Here is a 25,761-nt window from a genome sequence, read left to right on the forward strand (position 1 = left end):
GATGTAAACAGGTAATCATGCATGCTAGTATTAATTTGATCCTGCCGTCCCATGCATATTATACATACATATGAGTAGCAGGCTGTCCAGATATATACGCGCGCTCTGCAGGCTGCCCACATCACAAAGACTTTGTTCCTGCCCAACCATGTAATAATCTATACATAAATAAATGTATGGCAAGATCTCCCTATAAATACTAGCCTTCTTCACTCCTTAAATATCGCACAATCCAAGCAGCAAAGCAACCAATTCCAAAGCTCGACTGCTAGCTAATTTACTCTACCGAGGAGAAAGCGAAGAGACATGGCCATTCGAGTGTTGCTCCTTGCAGGAGCTCTCCTGGCCCTGGCATGCTCGCATGGCGCCACCGCCTCCGACCCCAGCCTTCTCCAAGACTTCTGCGTCGCTGACAAAATGTCTCCAGGCACATGCCCTCTGCTGATATACTCCATAGAATTGTAGCTAAGCAATCCCCTATCTCCGTTTATCTAACAAGAATGTTTCCACCTACACAGTGCATGTCAACGGACTGGCTTGCAAGGACGCGGAAGAAGTCACGGCCGAGGACTTCTACTTCTCTGGCCTCCACGTGACCGGCAACACGACGAACAAGCAGGGCTCTGCGGTGACCGCCGTCAATGTCGCACAGATCGGCGGACTGAATACCATGGGTGTCTCCCTTGTTCGCATCGACTACGCGCCGTTTGGCCTCAACCCTCCCCACACCCACCCGCGTTCCACCTAGATTCTGACCGTGCTAGAGGGCTGTCTACACGTCGGGTTCGTGACGTCAAACCCCGATAACAAACACTTTGAGAAGGTTCTCAACAAAGGAGATGTGTTTGTGTTCCCTAAGGGCCTCGTCCATTACCAGAACAATAATGGCACGACCCATGCAGTGGTTCTTGCGGCGTTGAGCAGCCAGAACCCTGGAGTGATCACGGTAGCCAACGCGGTGTTTGGAGCGGAGCCTTCCATTCCGGCTGGTGTTACTACCAAGGTCTTCCAGGTGGAGAAGGGCACGGTGGATTGGATCCAAGCACAATTCTAAGTTGTGTTCCCACGAGTGCGGTTTGCTTGTCCGTTGAGTTGATCAGTACACTTTTGTATTTAGATTATTTAAATTTGCATTGCATTAAATTATTTTTATAACATTGTAAGTCGTGGATATTGTGTCCTCACCGATGTATGTTTTTTTCCTGTTTAATGTTGATGTGTTGTGGGACACACCCCTATTGACTATTGTTTTTTCGTAGGTAAATTGTACTATCTTCTGTAATATTGATGTGTTGTGGGACACATCCCTATTGTTTATTTTGAAGGTAAATTGTTCTTTTCCTGCATAACTAGCACAGTGGCCCTTGCAAATGTGCGGGCGCCACCTGTATTGTTATGAAATTGTTGAAAAGTAATGTTTTTGATATTCTATTGTCAATGCTAAATTAAATATCATAAAAAAGCAAACTTATTAAAGGCCTCTTTGGTATGCAGGATTTTAAAACATAAGAATTTGATGCAAGTTCAAATAGAGGACTGGAAAGCACAATAATTTTGTAAAAAAACACTATTTCAATAAATGTCAAGCCATAATAACTCCATTTGTTCAGAAATTTATTGCAAATTAGATTTTTGCAAAATCAAACTTTGTAAACTTCGACCTAAGTTTGTAGAGAAAATTGTCAACATTTACAATGCCAAATCATTACCATTAGATCACGAAATATATTCATATGGTATATATTCGGTACTGTCTATATTGCTCAATCTTCATGAAACCAAATCACACTATATTATGTAATGGAGTAAGTACAATTATGATTTTCTTATGCCACTGAAGACATCAATGTTATTATTATTGTGCATTATATTTTTGAAATAAATATGACTGAACTAATGTATATAGAAAGATGGATATCACATTGGTTGCTCTCACATCATGCATTACGTACACCTAGCTGGTACCTCAAGCCCTCTTGAGAACCTTTTGAAATCCCTGACCTTTTTAAAAAATAAATGGTAATTCAAAGGTTTTCCTAGGATAAATGTTTGTTGGTTCTTGATTTGGTCTTCCAACTATTAGACCGGATAAGTTTACTGTCATCCTTTAATACTTTGTATGGAAGTTTCTTCTAGTGGGTTTCACCATTTAAATTTTTTGACCAATGTGGCACCTTTCTGTAAGTTACATCACACAACTTTTAAGTTTTAAAAGGGCTTTCAATATGAAAAAACAACCATATGTTCTTGAAATAATGAAAGTATAAAAGAGCATACAAATTTGACAAAATTAGCAAATGTGGTTTTTATTAAATCCCCAATTTTTAATTTATTCTAAAGTTCTTATCATTTGCTTTACCTTTCGGTAGTTTAGGATTTTGGTAAATAAGATAAAAATATCAATATTTGAAATAATTTTTGAAGTAAATTTATATGTGTGCACCACATAAGATAAAACTACCTTTGTAATAGTGAAAGCCACTTTGAGGAAGAAAAATTTATAGAATGTCGGGATTTGAGGGGTCAAATGTAATTGATTTAAGATGTTCTGCACTCGCCCAATAGTTGAGAGAATAAAATTATTTTTTCATTTCAAACAGTCACCACATAATTACAGGAATATTATGGAGTTCAAATTCTAATTTGATCCATGGTTCGATGAGAGATATATGGGGGGTGAATAGTAGCCAATTTAATTGGAATCTGATATGGACAAACCTCCCTATCAACATCGAATTTGTCTTATTCAATTATTTATTTTATCTCTGCATTGAATTCGAGTTTGATATTGGCACACACACACACACATGTTGTATCTGTGTAGTGATTTTATTTAGAATATGCCACAACTTTTATGGGGTTATTTCAAGGCAGTGAGTATTGGATGCAAACCCGAATCATGAGAGTTCTTGATCACATATATGTATTGTTTTGTGATTGAATTGGTAAATGTATGACTTAAATGATTTTTTGAGTGGTCAATCAGAAAAATAAAATACTTCACATGTTATACGTTTAATAATGAGCAATAGAAAACAAATGATATTACATGGACCAAAGAATTTTCCATGACATTGGCCTCCAATTCTTTAAACACATACACACTTGGCATGTTCCAGTTTTTCTCAATCTACACCACAAGAAAGGGAGCGGTGAAGCTAGCTAGAAAATTAAAATATTTGGGTTGGAAATTGCACTGGCTCATGGAAGTACCATTCACATGGCTCCCGCAAGCGGTCTAGCCTCATGGTCATGACTTTGTTCTTGAATCATGCAATATTGAGGATATCACTTATCGTTAGCGTCTCAGTCGACCGAGGGTTAGAGATTAATCAGAAATCAGACGATTAATCGATTTTATCGGTTGACTATTAATCGGCCATTTTTTTACATATCCCAGGTTTCCAACACTAAAATATGCTATACTCAGGAAAAAAACTATATTGGACAAAAGTGTTACCTTGATTCTTTGCCTTTGAATTCTAGTACAATGATAAACAAAGCAGGACAGTTGTACATATTACATAACAAGGTCCGCAGAACACAAATAAACATAGTTCTTGCACACATAGTGCTAGAAATAGGCCCCCGTTTATTGCTATATTCCTGAAAAATTGCTTATCAGAGCGATAAATCAGTCCAAAAGATAAATGGTGATGATATGGCATAATCTTATCGGTCACCCACCGATTAGGGATAAATCGGATGATAAATTGTTGAATCGGCTGATATTTTGAATAGTGGAATCATGTATGACTATGGTAAGAAAAACCCATGTGAAAAAACTATGCATGCAACCAAGGAAGTCATGATCTGGATAACAGAAAGATGAAATTGTGATCTCATTTCCACGGTTCCTCGCTTTGAAGCATGGAACAGCAACCAGGACCAAAAGTGGAGCCATGGCTGACCGAGGGACAAAGATCATGACATATAGCTTGGCATGTTCTCATTAAATCATGGTGTTCATACCTAGAAGTACGGGCATACGTCGAGCCAAGGCGAATAGGCAATGGCTTGTATGACACCATAGTTCATATTCGGCGCTATGTTGAGTAAGGACGGATGAATGTAAAGAATAACATGTTGTAATAAAGTCAACCTTATAAGTAGATTATTAAAATATTTTCTAGGTCTAGTAGATTAATTATCCAGTTTGTATACTAACTTGGCAATTTTTCTGTAAGACATCTGATATTAGGACCTTGAGTTAAGGTTTTAAACGTGGCATTTTTAGTTGGAATAAAATACTATGATTTCCTTGGTCTAGTGATTAAGTTTTTGTTTATACATTAAGTCTCCAATCAACTTGTGTGCGATACTATATGAGATATGTTGAATTAACGTTTTTAATTGTGTCGACATTTTCCAATGAAATAAAAGGTTACATTTAAAAAATAGTTACTTATTTGGGTCAGCTAGACAAATTATCCAGTGTATCGGCCAAGTCATCAATTTTCTTGTAGTAATATTATATTAGGATGTTGACTTAAAGTTCTAATTTTATTGTGGCCAGATTAGTCATTTGTATACAATATTCCTAGCTAACAAAGGTCTCATACAATCACATGTATATGTAACAATAACATCAATCATTTATTTATGCCGGCGATGATGTTGAACGCCATCGATGGACTTGTGAGCAGATGCGGATATCATGCTAGAATAATCAAAATTCTTGTCCAACACAAATTGCTATTAGTCTATGTGAGAAGAAGTACTCACAATTTTTTTTTCAAATAATTAGTACTCAGTTTAGCTATGCGTGTAGCCAACTGTATCATTCTTTTTTTAAGGATCAAGTGTGTCCTTCCTAATTAATCATTATAAGTCAGATACGTGAGATATAACTAAAAGAAAGATACGTGAGATGTAGTAGTAGTTTTTTATGTTTCTTTGGAAGGGACGTGAGATATAGTAGTTTTTGTTTGTTTGTTTGAAGGGACACGTAGATAGATGTATGGAGCATAAGCAAGATCATCCGCTCAGTTGTAATTTTTTTATTTGCAGAGATTGTTTTCTTTTGGTTAATTAAGTCATACATGCAGGGTATATTTCATAACTAATTGTTAGCTTTGGATCCATCAGTGTTACGTGCAGTTACGTAAATCTAATGGTTATATTTTTAATGATCCGCCAAATTAATGGTCGGATGTCTCTAATTTTTTTATGAAATTTTATAGCCTATTTTTCCTTTTTCTGGTTAGCCCATCAAGTATTTTTTTTAATATATAAAGATAGATGTGTTGACATGAGGGAGCCCATAGACATCCTTCCAATAAGCCTCTTGTACATGCATTAAAAAAATAATCATAAGGATGATGACGTAGCAACCTTATATGTGCTAACAAATAAGATCACCTATGATAATGCATTATCAATATACCAAAATGTAAAAGTTGTAGAATAATCACAAGAAAATAATCTTGAGAATCGCTACTGTTTAAAAAGTTCACAAGTACTATTGAGGAGAATATCTATAGAAATATTAAGCTCCCATGACTTGAAGCGTTCGGATGCTTCGGGAGTTGTGGGGTCGCTGAGGGGGCCGTCCTGTAAGGTTGTGTCAGTTTAGTTTTATCTCTCCTTCTCTTTTTTCGCATTTTAATTCTTGAGTGCTTATTAAAATTTGTGAACACTAAAAAAAATATTTCTTATCAGATTTTTTCAGATTCATTAATATTTATTACTCCTTCGTACATATATATTATAGGAACTAATGCATTTTTTGAGACTAACTTTGACTATTGATAAGATTAATAGTATATGAGATGTATAATGTTAAAATTATATCGTTGGAAGCTCCTTTCACGTACAAATTTGATGGTATGCTTTGTGTAACTAGCATGTCATATATTATTGGTCTTACATGTGGTTAAAGTTAGCCTCAAAAATGCATTAGGCCCTATACATATGAATAGAGGGAGTACATTAACGGATATTTTAAAGTTCACAATCATCCTTAAAGTCTGTGAACATTTTTAAAATTTGAAAACTTATTTAATATGCAAACATTTTTTTAGAATTCATGAATATATTTTTAATCCGTGAATGTTTTCTAAAATTCATGTTTTTGTAAGTATGCAATATATTTTAAAATCCATGAAGATGTTTTATTTAAACTAACTTTTTTCAAATAAGAAAGATAGACGAATTTTTCTGAGCTAGCGATGGCATGGGCGGTATAAAAAGCTAAACGAGCAAGAGGAGCCAGGAGGCAAGCTGAGTGAGCAAGAGATTCATGGGTCGCCCCATGTGAGCATTATAGCATCAATTCATGGTTGCAATGTTGAATAGAAGCTCCCAAGAGGCTCAAATGATCACCACCGGCTAACACCAAGACCAAAAAGTGTAAAGACACCATAACGACGCACTAAACAACTCTATTCTACTCTAGGAAAAAATATTGCCTCCAATAGCAACCCGACACGATATCTGAACGGAAAAACACCGTAAGGACATAATTAAATCACAAGTCAACACTGATAAAGTCCAAACAATCGATTGCGATAATCTACTAGATATAAAAGAGTTAATCCCATGAGTGAAGAATGGCGTGGTGAAGCACGTGTTAGCCTCTAGTTACATTGTTTAAGCTCATCGCCTCATCGGAGAATGTTGTAACCCAAGTGTTTGGAGCCATCTCCTCTAATCAAGCATGAGCTTTTGGGCGGTCAATCTTCATCTTCTCCATGTTCCCCTCCCAAATAGATACTGAAGTCAATATTGCAAGTTTTCAAAAGATCGTTCTTCATGTTCTCTCCCCTGTGTACCTTATTTAGAATCTCATAGAGATGTATAACACAGAGTTTGTGCTCATATTCACTGAACACTGGCTAAACAACTTTAATCAGCCCTTGCATAAACATATATCATTACAACATCATAACTAGTTGATGATGGAGAAGTTGGAACTAAAGACGCTCACGCTAACGCAGAACTGCTTAGCAGTGGCGGCAGTGGCGGACCCAGGAATTGAAGTTAGCCGGGGCGAACATTTAATGTTTAAATTTTTTTCGCTACAAATGCAGCTATATTCAACCAGAATTCATAGCATTCAACAACAAAAGGATGAAAAGACTATTTAAAACTAGTACAGTGTTAAAAGTTGCCAAGGCCGCCTGACTGCTCACATGGACTCTTGCCGCTTGAAATGCTCAGTTATGCCACAATATGATCCCATAATTCTAATTTCCAAATGAGACCTACAAAATAAAGAATGCATTAGCACAAGTGTGATGAGAGTTGTATATTTTGATATAGGCACACATCTGATGGTAACTGGGTGGTAGTATACCTTTAAGACGTAATTGCATACTGAACACGAGGTTGTGGAGGTAGATGACCTCGACGGTTCTTCAAGGCATGAAAATGAACCATAATCTCTTTATCACTAATTTGAGCAAATATCTCGCGCTCAACAAAGCAAACCATCAAATCATTAAGCCAATCATCACCCATCTTGTTTCGAAGATCAGTCTTTATAATATTCATGGCTGAGAAAACCCTCTCAACTGATGCAGTTGCCACCGGTAATGTCAATGCAAGTCTGATGAGCCGATAAACCAATGGAAATACCAGATGTTGTCTACTCTAAACCAACTTGAGAGCAAGAGAACTCAAACTATCGCAAGCTAAGAATTCAGTACTTCTTTTCATCACATCAATATATATATGTTGAGTTGATCAGTCAACAGATAGAGCTCTTGTGAAGAGAAATCAATTGAGTAAATATTTGCAAGCTCAACTAGCTTACCATGATCAAAGTTGCTAAATGAGTCTCTAGGATCAAGGCAAGCAATGCACTTCAACAAGCGTGTAGAAGTTTCACTAAATCGATTATTCATCTCAACTATGTTTCTATCCAACACCTCATTGAATATAGTTACCTTGTAATGATGGAGACAAGTAACCATTTTGCGTGATCTTCTTGGGTAACCCCTTGCTGAAATGTTATCATCCATATTGGGCACTATTATATTTCTTGCAGCACAAAAGTTAGTAGTAGATATTAAGAGAGGCTCCCATCCATCATCTCTTAACTTTTGTAATAGACTTTTCACTGACACAATCATATTCATAGCACAGACTATATTCTGATCTTTTTGTTGCAATGCTTGTGACAAATCATTGGTTAAACCAAGCACTCGAAGCATCAAATGCAAGATAAGAACAAATTCAAATGTTTCCATGTTTATCATAAAGCCAGAAGCCAAACCTCTATCATCAGCATCTGCTCCATCAAGAGAAATACCATGTAGCACTTCAACCACGGAATCCCACATTTGATATATCCGGATTAGAGTCTTGTGGTGTGACCCCCATCGTGTATCACCGGGTCTTGCTAAACTTGTCTCTTGATGCTGGCCTTTTCCTGACAAAATCTCCCCATGCTCTAACTGTAAAACCAGGTTGTCATGATGCTTCTGCAACAATGCATCTTTTCTTTTACACGAGGCACTTACCTACAAGAAAAGAGTAAGTGCATTAGAATTTTATAATGGCTAGATATATACTATTTGGATTTGCAAATCCATAAGCTATAAGAAATAAGAAGTACTAACCATGTTGACAATCTTATTTGTATGTCCAAAGAAATCACTAACAGCTAGGACTCCCTTGACAACAGCAACAACTACCAATTGAAGTTGGTGGGCAAAACAATGCACATAAAAAGCATACGGATTGACATCTAGCACCAATTTCTTCAAACCATTAAGTTCTCCACGCATATTTGAGGCCCCATCATATCCTTGTCCTCTCAATCTAGACATGGATAAATTATGTTTAACAAACATTGCGTCCAAAGATCTTTTCAAAGAAGCGGATGTAGTATCAAGAACATGTTTAACACCAAGCAATCTTTCCAAAGACTCCCCTTTTTGGTTCGCGAACCTTCAAGCAAAACAAACTATAAAATTAGAACAAGCATGTGAGGGTAGAGTAGGTACATTCAGAATTAGAACAATCATGACAAATAACTAACCTCACAATCACAGCCATTTGCTCTCTAACCGATACATCACGAGACTCATCAACAAGTAGAGATAAATTACTATCACCAAGCTCAGTCATTATCACTTTTGTAGTCACTTCGGCACATGCTTGTACTATTTGTTTTTGGATTTTATGCCAAGTCAATTGATGATTGCCAGGAGCATTTTTATGGACCACATCGGCTACATCTTTGCATCTTTCAGCATACCAATCCAACATCTCAAGGAAATTACCCTTGTTCATGGAAGTGGTAGTCTCATCGTGCCCACGAAAAGCTAGGCCTTGAGAGACAAGAAACCTTACCACACCTACAACAGCCCTCAAACGCTCTTCATATTCAATATGTGATTTCTCAGTATGAGAAGTCATTGCATATGACACACTTTGCTTTTGGTTTTTGAAATCTTCACACCGTCTTCTAGCATTGTTGTGAGCGTTGTTTGGTCCACCTACATGAGCATTGAATATTTCCACTGCCTTCTTCCAATTTTTGAACCCTTTCTTAATGAAGACATCATGGCCAAACTTGTCACCAATGCTTGGAGGCTTGAAAAGAAAACAATGGAAACAATAGGCAGATTTTGTCTCTTTACTATACTCTAGCCAATCATAATCTTTATACCATGCTTCTTTGAAGTTCCGCCAATCTTTCCCAAAAAGAGTCCGAGGAAAATAATGACCATACAAACGTCCAACACCTTTCGACAAATATGCCCTTCTCATTTCATCTCTAATTTCTGGAGTTGCATACTCTTCAATTTGCTTACATGTGCCAGGATCAGGATCCACATCAACTAAATTAAATGCCAGAGGAATGCCCTACAACATCAAATGGCACCATATCAAAACCGAGTGTCATGTTACTGCTATCTGCTATTCAACATTCCAAGTTTCCATCTAACATATCAAAGGAAGCGGATACAAGAAGACTAGAAGAGGATACCTGCTGGTCGTCGGAGTCATGTGGTCGCTCTCGCTTCCGTTTAGCTCTGGCCGCCGAAGCTGCTGCCTCTGCCACAGCCGCCGCATCTTCGACAGCAGCAGCCTCAGCCTCAGCTTCTTCGAGTTTGATAGCAGCAGCTATGCCTATCCAATCCACCTCTTCGCCGGAGTCCATCTCTTCGCCGGAATCCATCACCGGCACAGCCCCCACTGCCGCCCCTCGCCGCTGGCCCGACCTCCAGGCTCCAGCACCAGCACCGCCCCACACAGCCGCAGTATCAGCCCCCTCCCTCGCCGATGCAGGAGCGAGCAGATGAAGGAGCTGCCCCTCGCGCCCGGGAACCCCTGGCCTCTGGGCTCCGGCGGTGGCACAGCACCGCAGCAGCGAGCAGCAGGTCGTCTAGGTCGTGCAGAGGGAGGGGAACGGTGGATTGGATTTCTGGATCGAGGACTAGTCAGCAGATCTAACAAACGTTTATTTTGGGCCTGTAGAAAATAGCCCAGTCCACTGGCAGACCGGCCCACATCTCTCTGCTTTCCTCTTATCCCTTCGCTCGCTGGCTGCCGCACGAACAGAGATGCCGCAGCCGCTGGTTTTCTCCGCCGCCGGAGGAAGATAGGTAGGTAGGGGTCGATCCTCCGCCGTCGGCGACCCGGGGTGGCCGCCCCAACTCGCCCCAATGGTGGGTTCGCCACTGAGTGGCGGCACAAAATAACTACCGGTGGAGGGCTCCCGCCACTAGTATTTAGGTTACCATTGGCGGGCCTAAAGTACCACCCTCCACTGGTAATCTAAATACCAATGGTGGATATTGGGCCCGTCACTTGTATTTAGGACACCAATGGTGGGCATAGTTTTGTGCCCGCCAGTGCTAAGGTTTACAGGAACCCGAAAAAAACAGGATGGGCCGAGAAAGCCCGCACCCACGGGGTCGTCAACATCCATGTGTGTAGGGGATTCCCATGACGTAGCCACCATAGTCTCGTCATCGTTGTAGCGGACGCCACTGACAAGCATGATGTCATTGTAGCCAGCCACTGCCGACGTGCACTGCTGTTGTCGGTGCCCACAACAGGATCCGGCAGCCGCTGACCGGCATGAACATCATATCAATTTCACATTCACAATGAGTAATGTTTTGATTTCACATTTATTTCAAAAACTAACACTATGTCCATTCAAAGGGAACAGACAACAGTAGCAATATAGATCGAAGAAATCCATGTGAATTTTGAAAACAAGTTTTGCATTAACTGAATACTAGCAGCAGCAACCTAGCAGCAATCTATTTCAAAAACCTGAAACTAGATGCAATTACATACCTTTAACCTTAGAAAGGACTTTGGCATGCTCTGATGGATTCTTGGTCAATCGATGTGGATATGTACAGTGTTGAATAAACCCAAGTCTGCAGTAGCTAGTGTTTTTGGTTTTCAGTTTCGTCAGTTTCAGTCTTTTCTTCAGTTTCGTCAGTAGCTTTAGGTTTCTGTTAGCGAGTTTAGCTCGAGTCAGTTAGCGCGTGGAGCGTTTCTGGCGCCCTCACCGATCACTCATGGGATGGCATGAGCATCACAATCTGTGGTGGCGCGTAGTTAGGGGGCCACGACCCCGTTTCTGTTGCTGTACTCTAAATAAGTAGAGAGGAATGAAAATCAGAAAAGTCGCAAGTTCACGCGGCGCAAAACCTCCCTGTTCTTCCTGCCACCTGAGTTTCAGAGAAAGACCGAGGTGAGGTGAGAGAGATAGGCTAGAATTTGCCAACAATTGGCATCAGAGCCCTGTTCTGGTCTTGAAGATGGCAGGTCCAGACGACTCCGGTGGCGCCAAGTCGCCATCCACTCCGCGGGCATGGGTCTCCGACGACAACGAGCTTGCCGTGGCCGAGAGATCCACAGCGCGGATGGCGCGCGACATCGGCGATGCGGCGTGGCCGCAGCTGACCCGATCCAACTACACCGACTGGGCTGTCCTGATGCAGGTCATGATGGAGGGACGGTATCTCTGGGACGCCGTCCAGACGGGCACCGCCGAGCGCAGCGAGGATCGTTTGGCGCTCGAGGCGATCCTGCGCGGCGTGCCGCCGGAGATGGGACCCACGCTCGCCGCCAAGGCGACGGCGAAGGAGGCGTGGGACTCTCTGAAGACGATGCGGCTTGGTGTGGCGCGGGTGCGGGAGGCAAAACTCGCGACGCTCACCAGGCAGTACGGCGACATCAAGTTCGCCGACGGCGAGTCGGTGGACGACTTCGCAATGCGTCTCACCGCGATGGTGGGGCAGATGGCACAGCTCGGTGAGAACATCCTTGAAAAACGAGTTGTGAGAAAATTTCTGTCAGTAGTCCCCAAACAGTTTTCGCAGATCGCTCTCTCGATCGAAACTCTGGTCGATCTCGATCAGCTCTCTGTCGAGGAGCTGACTGGGAGACTGAAAGCGGCGGAGGAACGCCATGAGCTGCAGCAGACCACTGATAGCGTGGGGCGCCTGCTTCTCACTGAAGAGGAGTGGAACGCCCGTCTCAAGAACGGCGATTCTCACGCTGGTGGCTCGGGCTCCGGCTCGTCTCGAGGCCGGCGTGGAAGAGGCCGTGGGCGCCGCGGCGGTGGCGGCGGACGCGGCCAGAACGGGGGTGCTGGCAGAGGAAACGCCGGTGGCACCGGCAACGACGACGATCGCGACAAGTGTCGCTACTGCGGCATCAGCGGCCACTGGGCCCGTGACTGCAGGAAGAAGAAGCGCGACGAGGAGGCGAAGGCCCTTCTCGCCCAAGGGCACGGCGGGGACGACGCCGATCCCACGCACCTCCTCATGGCGCAGGTGTGTGATCTGTCCGCGGTTCCAAGCGATCGCGACGGACACGTCGACCTGGTCGAAGAGCGCGTGGAAGCTCATCTGGGCCTGGCCACGGACGCTCACTCCGGCGTCTGGTACCTGGACACAGGGGCCAGCAACCATATGTCCGGCGAGGAAGCCTCGTTCAGTGAGCTCGACCGTCACGTCACCGGCACCGTCAAGTTCGGAGACGGATCGGTCGTCGACATTCGAGGGCGCGGAAGTGTGCTCTTCACCGACCACGCCGGCGGCCACCGCGTCCTGAGCGGTGTCTACTTCATCCCGCGGCTGAAGAGCAACATCATCAGCATCGGGCAACTCGACCAAACCGGGTGCCGGTCGGAGATAGAGCACGGCGTCTTCACCCTCTACGACCAGCAGCGTCGAATCGTGGCAAAGGTGCAGCGCGCCGGCAACCGGCTGTACCCATACGCGCTCCAGCTCGCGCGCCCCGTCTGTCTGGCCGCACGGTGCGCGACGGACGAGGCGTGGAAGTGGCATGCAAGATACGGCCACCTCAACTTCCAGGCGCTCCGCAAGCTCGCCCAGCAAGGACTGGTGCGCGGGCTGCCCTCCATTGACCACGTCGACCAGGTGTGTGATGGGTGCCTCGCCGGCAAGCAGAGGCGTGCCTCGCCAGCAAGCAGAGGCATGCCCCGTTTCCCGCAGAGGCGAACTACAGAGCGGAGCAGATCCTGGAGCTGGTGCACGGCGATCTTTTCGGGCCCATCACGCCCGCCACGGCTGGTGGGCGGCGCTACTTCCTCCTCCTCGTCGACGACATGTCCAGGTACATGTGGCTGTCAGTGCTTCGGTCCAAGGACGAGGCCGCGGGGGCGATCGCGCGGTTCCAGGCGCGCGTGGAGACAGAGACAGGGCGCAGGCTGCGCGCACTGCGGACGGACCGCGGCGGCGAGTTCACCTCCGTCGACTTCAGCGACTACTGTGCAAACCGAGGGGTGCAGCGGCAGCTCATGGCGCCGTACTCTCCTCAGCAAAACGGCGTTGTGGAGCGCCGTAACCAGATGGTGGTGGCCATGGCCAGGAGCATGATGAAGGCCGCGTCCATGCCAGGAGAGTTCTGGGGGGAGGCAGTCACCACTGCCGTGTTCATCCTGAACAGGTCGCCGACGCGCTCCGTGGTCGGCATGACCCCGTACGAGGCGTGGCACGGTGATCGACCTCCGGTGCACTTCCTGCGCACCTTTGGGTGCGTGGTTCATGTCAAGACGGTGAAACCGCACCAGAGCAAGCTCGAGGACCGCTCCACTCCGATGGTTTTCATCGGGTATGAAGAGGGCGGCAAAGCGTACCGCGCCTACAACCCGGCGACCAAGCGTGTCCAGATCATGCGGGATGCTGTCTTCGACGAGTCAGCACGATGGAACTGGGAGGACTCCTCTCATGGCACTCCGGCAACAGTGGGTGAGTCGTTCACTGTACCTTATCCAGCTTACAAGGTGCAGATGGCTCAGAGTGGCGGAGAAGAAGAAGCAGAACCTCAGACACCGCCGGCTCCGCGGAAACTTGCAGCGGCGAGATCACGCTCTGAAGTGAACACGCCCGCACCTGTCAGCAGTCCGGACACGGCCGTGTCTGTCAGCAGCCCGGAATCGGCGACTGAGGCACCACAAACCCCTGCTGCAGCCGCCACTCCAGGGGGTTTGGAGTTCGTGACACCGCCCTCCGGGAGCCCAGTGCTGGACGCCGATGACGACGCGCGCGTAGCTCATCGCTTTCGCCGTGTGTCTGACGTTCTCGGGCTCCACTATGGCGCCGTCCAGCCAGACGAAAAACTGCTGATCGCCTCTGCTGAAGAACCAAGTACATTCAGAGAAGCGGAGCTCGATCCAAGCTGGCGCAGAGCGATGATCGAGGAGGTAAACTCGATCGAGGAAAACAACACGTGGGAGCTCACTGATCTGCCCGCTGGACACCAGGCCATCGGGGTAAAGTGGGTGTTCCGCGTCAAGAAGGACTCGGCCGGAGAAATCGTCAAGTACAAAGCTCGCCTCGTCGCCAAGGGATTTGTGCAGAAGCCTGGGATCGACTTCGACGAGGTTTTTGCCCCAGTAGCTCGACTGGAGTCCGTGCGCCTTCTGCTAGCACTCGCAGCGCACGAGGGATGGCCGATCCATCACATGGATGTCAAATCGGCTTTCCTCAATGGCGAGCTGAAGGAGGAGGTCTACGTCGAGCAGCCGCCGGGTTTCGTCATCGACGACCACAGGCGCAAGGTACTGAAGCTGCACAAGGCGTTGTATGGTCTCCACCAGGCACCTCGCGCTTGGAATGCCAAGCTTGACGCCACGCTCGTTGACATGGGTTTCCGTCGCTGCAACTCCGAGCACGCCGTCTACGCACGCGGGTCAGGCCGCGAGCTCCTTCTTCTGGGGGTGTACGTGGATGACCTGGTGATCACCGGGGCCGACGCCACGGAGATCGACAATTTCAAGACGGCGATGAAGGGCAAGTTTAGGATGAGCGATCTCGGGTTGCTCTCCTACTACCTGGGCATTGAAGTGCGCCAGGATGTGGATGGTGTGACCATTGCGCAGAGCGCGTACGCTGACAAGATCATTGAGAAGGCGGGGCTGATGGGGTGTAATGCACGTCAGACACCCATGGAAGCGCGTCTGAAGCTGAGCAAGGCAAGCACAGCGGCTTCGACGGATGCTACGGAGTACAGGAGCATGGTGGGGACGTTGCGCTACCTCACCCACTCCCGGCCAGATATCACCTTCGCGGTGAGCTACGTGAGCCGTTTCATGGAAGCGCCCACGGTCGAGCACTTGACTGCTGTTCAGCACATCGTCAGGTACGTGGCCGGCACTCGTGATCTGGGGTGTCATTTTCCTCGCCGGCGAGCCAACGGAGCCAGGCTCGTCGGGTACAGCGACAGCGACATGGCGGGCGACATCGATGATCGCAAGAGCACGTCCGGGGGAGTCTTTTTCCTCGGTGATAGCCCTGTCAGCTGGCTGTCGCAGAAACAGAAAGTGGTGGCCCTTTCATCATGTGAAGCTGAGTTCATTGCAGCCACAACGGCCGCATGTCAGGGCGTGTGGGTGGCGCGTCTGCTTGCAGAAATCACAGGTGAAGAACTTCAGGTGCCACTGCTTCTGGTGGACAACAAATCTGCCATAGCTCTCTGCAAGAATCCGGTTCTCCACGACAGAAGTAAGCACATAGATGTGCGGTATCATTTCATCAGGGAATGTGTGGAGGATGGAAGGATGACAGTTGATTACATCCGAACTGAAGATCAGTTGGCTGACATTCTGACGAAGCCCCTGGGACGGGTCAGGTTCATCCAGCTGAGAGAGAAGATTGGAATGAAGAAAATAAAGTAAGCAGACTAGGATTTAGGGGGTGATAGTTGAATAAACCCAAGTCTGCAGTAGCTAGTGTTTTTGGTTTTCAGTTTCGTCAGTTTCAGTCTTTTCTTTAGTTTCGTCAGTAGCTTCAGGTTTCTGTTAGCGAGTTTAGCTCGAGTCAGTTAGCGCGTGGAGCGTTTCTGGCGCCCTCACCGATCGCTCATCGGATGGCACGAGCATCACGATCTGTGGTGGCGCGTAGTTAGGGGGCCACGACCCCGTTTCTGTTGTTGTACTCTGAATAAGTAGAGAGGAATGAAAATCAGAAAAGTCGCAAGTTCACGCGGCGCAAAACCTCCCTGTTCTTCCTGCCACCTGAGTTTCAGAGAAAGACCGAGGTGAGGTGAGAGAGATAGGCTAGAATTTGCCAACATACAGGCGACTTGTTCAAGCATAGACTGCTCTGATGTAATCATGCATGCTATATATTAATTTGATCCTGCCGTCCCACATACATACGTATGGGTAGCAGGCTGTGTCCAGATATATACACGCGCTCTGCAGGCTGCCCACACCACAAAGACTTGTTCCTACACCCAATCATGTGTATCTAAACATACATAAATGTATGGCAAGATCTCCCTATAAATACTAGCCTTCTTCACTCTATAAACATCGCACAATTCGAGCAGCATAGCAACCAATTCCAAAGCTCAACTGCTTGATATTTTACTCTAGCGAGGAGAAAACAAAGAGACATGGCCATTCGAGTGTTGCTCCTTGCAGGAGCTCTCCTGGCCCTTGCATGCTCGCATGGCGCCACCGCCTCCGATCCCAGCCATCTCCAGGACTTGTGCGTCGCTGAAAAGACATCTCCAGGTACAACATACACACTGATAAAGTCCATATAACTATAGTTAAGCTTAAGCAATCACTCAATTCGACTATCTTATATGAATGCATCTACCTACGCAGTGCGTGTCAACGGACTGGCTTGCAAGGCCGCGAAAGAGGTCGTCGTCGAGGACTTCTACTTCTCCGGCCTCCACGTGGCCGGCAACACGACCAACAAGCAGGGCTCCGCGGTGACCGCCGTCAACGTCGCACAGATCGGCGGGCTGAACACCATGGGCGTCTCCCTCGTCCGCATCGACTACGCGCCGTTCGGCCTCAACCCTCCTCACACTCACCCGCGTTCCACTGAGATCCTTACTGTGCTAGAGGGTTGCCTGCATGTCGGTTTCGTGACGTCGAACCCCGAGAACAAACACTTTGAGAAGGTTCTCAACAAGGGAGATGTGTTTGTGTTTCCTAAGGGCCTCATCCATTACCAGTACAACAACAGGACTACCGGTGCAGTAGCTATTGCGGCACTGAGCAGCCAAAACCCTGGAGTGATCACAATAGCCAACGCGGTGTTTGGAGCTGAGCCTTCCATCCCGGCTGGTATTACTACCAAGGCCTTCCAGGTGGAGAAGAGCACGGTGGGTTCGATCCAGGCACAGTTCTAAGTTTGTGTTCCCACGGGTGTGCTGTCGAGTCGATTGGTACTGCTTTGTGTTTAGATTCAAAATTGCATTGCATTACATTCTTTCTATAATATTGTAAGTCGAGGATTGTGTCCTCATTGGTGTGCTTTTTTCCTGTTTAAAAAAATGTTGATGTGTTGTGGCACACACCCCTATTATTTATTCTAAAAGTAAATTGTTTTATCTTGTGTAATGTTTGTTTACGGAAGTAATACTTTATCTTATGTAATGTTTTCTTGAAGGGTTATCTTGTGTAATGTTGGTGTGTCGTGGGGCACCTTGTTGTTTATTACAAAGAAAAAAAATCCTGTGTAATGTTGACCGCAAGGAGCCCACACATCCTTCCAAAATAAGTCCCTTGTAAATGCATCAAAATATAAAACAAAATCCTAGTGATGATGATGATGATGATGATGATGATGCAACCTTATATGTGCTAAAAATAGGATCGCCTATTTAGTTACAGGATAATACATTATCAGTATACCAAAATGCAAAAGTTGTTAGAATAACCACGAGAAAAGAACCTTGAGATTCGCTACCGTTTAAAAATTAAATTTTGCGAGCTCACCGGAGAAAAACCTAATCTAAGTGTTTGAAGCCATCTCCTCTAACCAACCATGAGGTTTTGGGCATTCAATCTTCATCTTCTCCATGTTCTTCTCCCAAGTAGATACTGAAGTCCATACTGCACATTTTCGATACATTGTTCTTCATGGTCTCTCCCTTGTGTACCTTGTTTAGATACTCGTAGAGATGCATAACACAAAATTAGTGCTCCTATTCATTGAACATTAGCTGAAAAACTTTAATCGGCCCTTACATACACATATATCATCACAACATGATAACTAGTCTTGATGATGGACAAGTTGTTACCAAAGATTCTCACGTTCTATTTGTCACTCATTATAGTGTACAAAGAAGTATTGATCATGTTATTAGATCAAGTTTCAGGTTTGCCAATAATAACAATCCCAAGTGTTATAACACTGCCACCTCCACTATTGCCCCGGAAGTGGAAACATGCAATCACTGGGATCAATCCCAACAACACATAGCAATTGGCCCGAAACTTGTTCTTTATTTGTGTGTCATCTATGACTAGCATGCATCCAAAGATATATACAAGGTGCTAAAAACACACTCTACAACTTCAGAAGGTATGAGCTCATAATGTTGCTTCTCCTAAACTCTTCACCATAATCCCATAGCAACTTGGCTCATCCCCACATACTTCAAGTGTAGATCCCCTAGCCCTCCCTAGATTCCATCCTTGCATGACACATTTTATACTCCTTTTGAACAATGTTAGCAAAGGACTTGAGATTGTTATCCTCATCATCTCTAGACTCTTCCAAATATAGTTTTCTACCAAGAAAGGTGTTGTTAGTTCAATTACATCCCACGATCTTTTATAGTTGCGCTCATCAACCAATCTCTTTACTGCAAATGCGCTAGTCATGTTGTCCTTTGTTGCAATGAATCTCTAAGGGAATCCTTCGTGAAAATGACAATTGAATCTCTCGCTATTATTACTTCTCTTGTGTATATGCACTCTATTCCTCATTTATAATTTTTTGTTGCAGTCCTTACTAGTTCAACAGGGGAAAACTCCACATCCATATTAGCTTCAAGGTTGAAAGACTTGAAATTGTGCATATCTTGCACATTGTCCATCATCATCCTTTTTCTTCATTCTTGTTTGGTCATTATCTTCCTATGGCAGCTCTAGGTTTACTTCTTCTAATGCATCAACACCAAGTTCATCTTGCACCTCTGGTGCATCCTTCCATCCCTTTCCACTAGATCATCTTGCATATCTTCATCTACATTCTTATGCTAAAGTTCGCAATCCTCGTCAATGCCATAAACATTGTCCACAAACTGATAACTAGAGCTATCTACCTACTTCTCAGTACCTTCAATTTGTGTTTATTCAGCATTGATGCATCCCTCTCTATTTGCTCTCTGCCTTTTGAACACATATGCTTGCTATATGACGATGTTGCTTATTCTTCTCTGAACTGACAGAGCTTGTAGCATGGGCCAAACAACCATGATACTACTTCCATCCCAAAATAAGTGTCTCAACTTTGTACTAACATTGCTTCCTACTCAATGATATTTCTATGGTCAGTAAACATAACCACATTCCTTTTCTGCATAGATACTTCAGACACAACATCATAGTCAAACTCACAAATAATAAACTTCAGACTATCATAGTATTAGAGTTACACTTCAAGACACTTGTTTTGGGACAAAGGTAGTATTATCTAGCATTGCTTCCTACTCAATGATATTGATATGGTCAATAAAAATAACCAAATTCCTTTTCTCCATAGATACTTCAGACACAACATCATAGTCAAACTCACAAATAATAACCTTTAGACTGTCAGTGTATTAGAGTTACACATTCCAGGTTTTGACCAATAAAAATCATGGAACATAGACTACAATCATCAAATGTATCAACAACTTCATCTATGTAGCTCCTATTGTCCCCAATTCCACGGAAGAAACCTATGTGGTGAATTTCTACACTGAATTTTGTTGGGGAACACAGTATTTCAAAAAAATTCCTACGATCACGGAAGATCTATCTAGGAGATGCATAGCAACGAGCGGGGAGAGTGTTTTCATGTACCCTCGTAGACCGAAAGCGGAAGCATTGAGTAACGCGATTGATGTAGTTGAACGTCTTCATGATCCAACCGATCAAGTACCGAACGCACGGCACCTCCGCGATCTACACACGTTCAGCTCGGTGACGTCCCTTGAACTCTTGATCCAGTTGAGGTCGAGGGAGAGTTTCATCAACATGACGGCGTGGTGACAGTGATGATGGAGTTACCGACGCAGGGCTTCGCCTAAGCACTACGACAATATGACCAAGGTGGAAAACTATGAAGGGGGGCACCGCACACGGCTAAGACAAATCTTGGAGTGCCTTTTGGGTGCCCCCAGCCCACGTATATAAAGGAGGGGGAAGAGGAGGCCGACCTAGGAGGGGCGCGCCTATAGGGGAGTCCAACTAGGATTCCCAATCCTAGTTGGAGTCCCCTTCCTTTTCCAAGAGGGGAGAGAGGGAAGGAGTAGGAGAGGGAGAAGGAAAGAGAGGGGGACGCCGCCCCCTCCCTAGTCCAATTCGGACTTGCCATTGGGGGGGCGGCCACCCCTTGAGGCCCTTCTCTCCTTTCCCGTATGGCCCATTGAGGCCCACTATGTAACGCCCGAATAATTAAGCTAAAGAAATCCGATGTTAACGAAGCCAAGTCACCTCGGTTACTATTGATAATAATGTGTTAGTCCAAAACGTTTCAAATTTGAATTAATGGCAAACAACCAAAGTTTTCAAACAGTAAAACAAAATTGTTCGGTTAGTGCCAAATATTGCGCAGGTAATTATAGTAAAGAAAACACATTTTTTAGAAAATGCTAAAATGCTCTAAAATAAATAAAACAGAAAAAGGAAAATAAATAAAAGAAAAGGAACAAAAACAGAATACAAAGCTAAAAAAAGAAGTGAAAAGGAAACCCCACCCCTTGGGCCAACCGACCCAATAGGTCGGCCCACCTAGCCCAACCGGTCGGCCCCCCCTCGCTCCCTTATCCCCCTCCACCCAAAAACCCTAACCGACATCCCACTCGCCCCACTCCTCTCTCCCCTCCCCATTCTGGATCGGAATCGGGGCACCCAATGCCCCCCCCCCCGCCGCTCGACGCCCTCACCGGACCGCCACCTCGCCGGACCGCTTCGCCGTCGCCAACACCACCCGGACCTCATCGCCTCGTCCCCTGCGTCGCCTCATCCCCGTCCCCCACCACGATCCCCACTACCCCGTGCCCTACACCGCCGGTGAGGCCACGGCCTCCCTCTCCTCTTCTCCTTCCTCCCTGTTGCACCTCGCCAACCCACATCCGAGCTCTTTGTTTTCCCATCGCCCGCCTTACCGCAGCATGCACTGCGACCACTGCCTGCTACTGCCGCTGCTACCGTCGCTGCGCACCGCACCTGAAGCCCCGCGCTCACCGCGCCACGCTTTTGCTCTACTCCGTCCGCACGGGCCCCCTGACCCCCCCCCTCCGCACTGTGTCTGGACCATCCCCTCTAGCCACCTCGCCCTCCGGGCGCCCCTGCTCTCCGCGCAGCACTCATCGCTGCGGCCTCCCGCCTACGCTCGGCCATCATCATATGCGCCCGCGTCCCGCTAACCGTGCACGCACCCTCGCCTCGCCGCGGGCCTGCTGCTGTACCGCCTCGCCCCACGCCCGCACGCACGCCCTCGCCGGCCCGCCAACCACGCTCCGCTGCCGCCGTGGTCTGCGCCCATTGATACGTCTCCGTCGTATCTACAATTTTTGATTGTTCCATGCCAACATTATGCAACTTTCATATATTTTTGGCAACTTTTTATACTATTTTCAGTACTAACATATTGATCCAGTGCCCAGTGCCAGTTCCTGTTTGTTGCATGTTTTTTGTTTCGCAGAAAATCCATATCAAACAGAGTCCAAACGGGATAAAAACTGACGGAGATTTTTTTGGAATATATGTGAATTTTGGGAAGTGAAATCAACGTGAGACGATGCTCGAGGGGCCCACGAGGCAGGGGGCGCGCCCCTGACCCTCGTGGCCACCCCGTAAGGTGGTTGGTGCCCTTCTTTCGCTGCAAGAAAGCTAATATCCGTATAGAGATCGTGTTAAAATTTCAACCCAATCGGAGTTACGGATCTCTGGGAATATAAGAAATGGTGAAAGGGTAGAATCTGAGAACTCATAAACAGATAGAGACAGAGAGACATATCCAATCTCGGAGGGGCTCTCGCCCCTCCCATGCCATGGAGGTCAAGGACCAGAGGGGAAACCCTTCTCCCATCTAGGGAGGAGGTCAAGGAAGAAGAAGACGAAGGGGCCCCCTCTCCCCTTCTCTTCCGGTGGCGTCGGAACGCTGCCGTGGCCATCATCATCATCACCGCGATCTACACCAACACCTCCACCATCTTCACCAACATCTCCATCACCTTCCCCCCTCTATCTACAGCGGTCCACTCTCCCGCAACCCGCTGTACCCTCTACTTGAACATGGTGCTTTATGCTTCATATTATTATCCAATGATGTGTTGCCATCCTATGATGTCTGAGTAGATTTTCGTTGTCCTATCGGTGGTTGATGAATTGCTATGATTGATTTAATTTGCTTGTGGTTATGTTGTTGTCCTTTGGTGCCCATCATATGAGTGCGCACGTGGATCACACCCTAGGGTTAGTTGTATGTTGATAGGACTATGTATTGGAGGGCAAGAGTGACAGAAGCTTCAACCTAGCATAGAAATTGATGCATACGGGGTTGAAGGGGGACCAATATATCTTAATGCTATGGTTGGGTTATACCTTAATGAACGTTAGTAGTTGCGGATGCTTGCTAATAGTTCCAATCATAAGTGCATAGAATTCCAAGTCAGGGATGACATGCTAGCAGTGGCCTCTCCCATATAATACTTGTTGTCGGTCTAGTAAAGTAGTCAATTGCTTAAGGGGCAATTTCGCAACTCCTACCACCACTTTTCCACACTCGCTATATTTACTTTATTGCTTCTTTACTTACAACAGCCCCTAATTTTTATTTACGTAATCTTTATTATCTTGCAAACCTATCCAACAACACCTACAAAGTACTTCTAGTTTCATACTTGTTCTAGGTAAAGCGAACATCAAGCGTGCGTAGAGTTGTATGGGTGGTCGATAGAACTTGAGGGAATTTTGTTCTACCTTTAGCTCCTCGTTGGGTTCGACACTCTTACTTATCGAAAGAGGCTACAATTGATCCCCTATACTTGTGGGTTATCAAGACCTTTTTCTGGCGCCGTTGCCGGGGAGCAATAGCGTGGGGTGAATATTCTCGTGTGTGCTTGTTTGCTTTATCGCTAAGTAATTTTTATTTGCTGTTCTTAGTTGTTTTCTATATTTAGTTATGGGTAGGAAACGCAAAATACCAAAAAAAAATTAGTTGTACCTACTAAACCAATGGTTGAAGAACCACTCAAAATCTATCACACTACTGAAGCTTATTACTTGGATCATCTTCGATCCCTTTGTGCTCGTGCTGAAAACCAAACTATCTTAGTTGAGGGCAAATCTTTAGATGGGCATGCTTGTTATGTGCGACACCGAATATCTGAAAAAGGGAAAATTTTACTGGGTCAAATTCATCGTTTGCAATGCTATGCTTGGAATTTATGCGAAATATATGATATTACTTGTTGTTCTGAAAACCCTAAGAAACACCTTCCCTATCAATTTGAGTTTAGTGATAATGGAGTCGTATCTTCGTATGCTAAGGGTGTTTATAGTTACTATAATGTTCAACAAATTGAAGAATTTGTTGCTTTTGAGGGTGCTTATGAAATTGCTTCTTTGATTGAAACATATGATGCTACTCTTTACAAATCTGAAAATTTTGACATACTTAAATATTGCTATGATAATTATGCTTCTAATGCCTATGTTGCACCATATATTGAGGACTACCCTGTTGTCCAAGAAGAGACTAATATTCTGCAGGAGTCTATGGAAGAAGAAATTGATGAAACTATAAGCTCATTGGATGAAAAAGATGAGGAGGAGAGCGAAGAACAAAAGGAGGAAGAGCGGATTAGCTACCCGTGCCCACCTTCTACATTGTTTAATTTCCCTTCATGCTTACCAAAGGATGATTGCTATGATGATTGTTATGATACCATTGATTCTCTTGAAATATCCATTTTTGATGATGCTTGCTATGCTTGTGGCCAAGATGCCAATATGAATTATGCTTATGAAGATGAACTTGCTATAGTTCCTTATGTTAAACATGAAATTGTTGCTATTGCACCCACGCGTGATAGTCCTATTATCTTTTTGAATTCTCCCACCTACACTATATCGGAGAAGTTTGCCCTTATTAAGGATTATATTGATGGGTTGCCTTTTACCATTGCACATGATGATTTTGATGAATATAATATGCATGTTCTTGCTGCTCCTACTTGCAATTATTATGAGAGAGGAACTACATCTCCGCCTCTTTATGTTTCCAATACAACAAAATTGCAAGAAACTGTTTATACTATGCATTGGCCTTTACTTTGTGTGCATGAATTGTTCTTTTATGACATGCCTATGCATAGGAAGAGAGTTAGACTTTGTCATTGCATGATATATGTTACTTTTTGCTCACTCCTAAATTACAAATCATTGTGAATTAAAATTGGCTTTGATATACCTTGGGATCCGGGTGGATTCACTACTTGAGCACTATATGCCTAGCTTAATGGCTTTAAAGAAAGCGCTACCAGGGAGACAACCTAGAAGTTTTAGAGAGTCATTTATTTCTGTTGAGTGCTTTTATATAGTTTAAAAATGACAAAAATAAAGAGGGGAACCCAAAACTTTTTCTAAAAGGAAAGTGAAAGTGAGAAAGACAAGCATTGTTGAAGTGGGAGAGCTCCTTGAACTTTGTTCATGCTCACGACAACTTTGTGAATCTTGATTACAGAAACTTTTCAAAAAAAATAATTATCCCCTTGTACAATTCCATTGTATTACAAAAATAATGTGCCAAGGTTTGCCTTTAGGATGTTTACAGTGCTTGTTGGTTTGTACGGTGCAAGACAGAAACTTTGGATGTAGTGCGCGATTTTACATTTTTTACTGGAACGTCAAATGGTTCTGATTCTTTTTGCACTGTCTTTCTATAAAAAAATTTCCTAATTTTGGTAGAATTGTTAAAGTATCATAAGTATGTTGATTGTTCAAATTATTACAGACTGTTCTGTTTTAGACAGATTCTGTTTTTGATGCATAGTTTGCTTGTTTTGATGAAACTATCGATTTATATCAGTGGATTAAGCCATGGAAAATTTATATTGCAGTAGACAAAATGCAAAAACAAAATATGAATTGGTTTGCAAAAGTACTTAGAGTAGTGATTTGCTTTATTATACTAACGGATCTTACCGAGTTTTCTGTTGAAGTTTTGTGTGGATGAAGTGTTCGATGATCGAGAAAGTCTCGATGTGAGAAGAAGGAAGAGAGGCAAGAGCTCAAGATTGGGGATTCCCGAGGCACCCCAAGTAAATATTCAAGGATACTCAAGC

At 44.8% G+C, this 25,761-nt stretch overlaps 1 protein-coding gene and 1 pseudogene across 1 annotated transcript; both read left to right on the forward strand.

Moving 5' to 3' along the window:
- The first annotated feature begins 306 nt into the window (after window positions 1–306).
- On the forward strand, window positions 307–1,054 carry LOC123148827 (putative germin-like protein 2-2; annotated as a pseudogene).
- A 15,791-nt stretch (window positions 1,055–16,845) lies between these two features.
- Window positions 16,846–17,598, forward strand: LOC123148828 (putative germin-like protein 2-3). The gene is made up of 2 exons (XM_044568333.1): window positions 16,846–16,966; window positions 17,063–17,598. The coding sequence occupies exons 1-2, from the start codon at window positions 16,846–16,848 to the stop codon at window positions 17,596–17,598; spliced, it is 657 nt and encodes a 218-aa protein (XP_044424268.1).
- The last annotated feature ends 8,163 nt before the right edge of the window (window positions 17,599–25,761 follow it).

Source organism: Triticum aestivum, chromosome 7A, assembly GCF_018294505.1.
Source record: "Triticum aestivum cultivar Chinese Spring chromosome 7A, IWGSC CS RefSeq v2.1, whole genome shotgun sequence".
NCBI lineage: Eukaryota > Viridiplantae > Streptophyta > Magnoliopsida > Poales > Poaceae > Triticum > Triticum aestivum.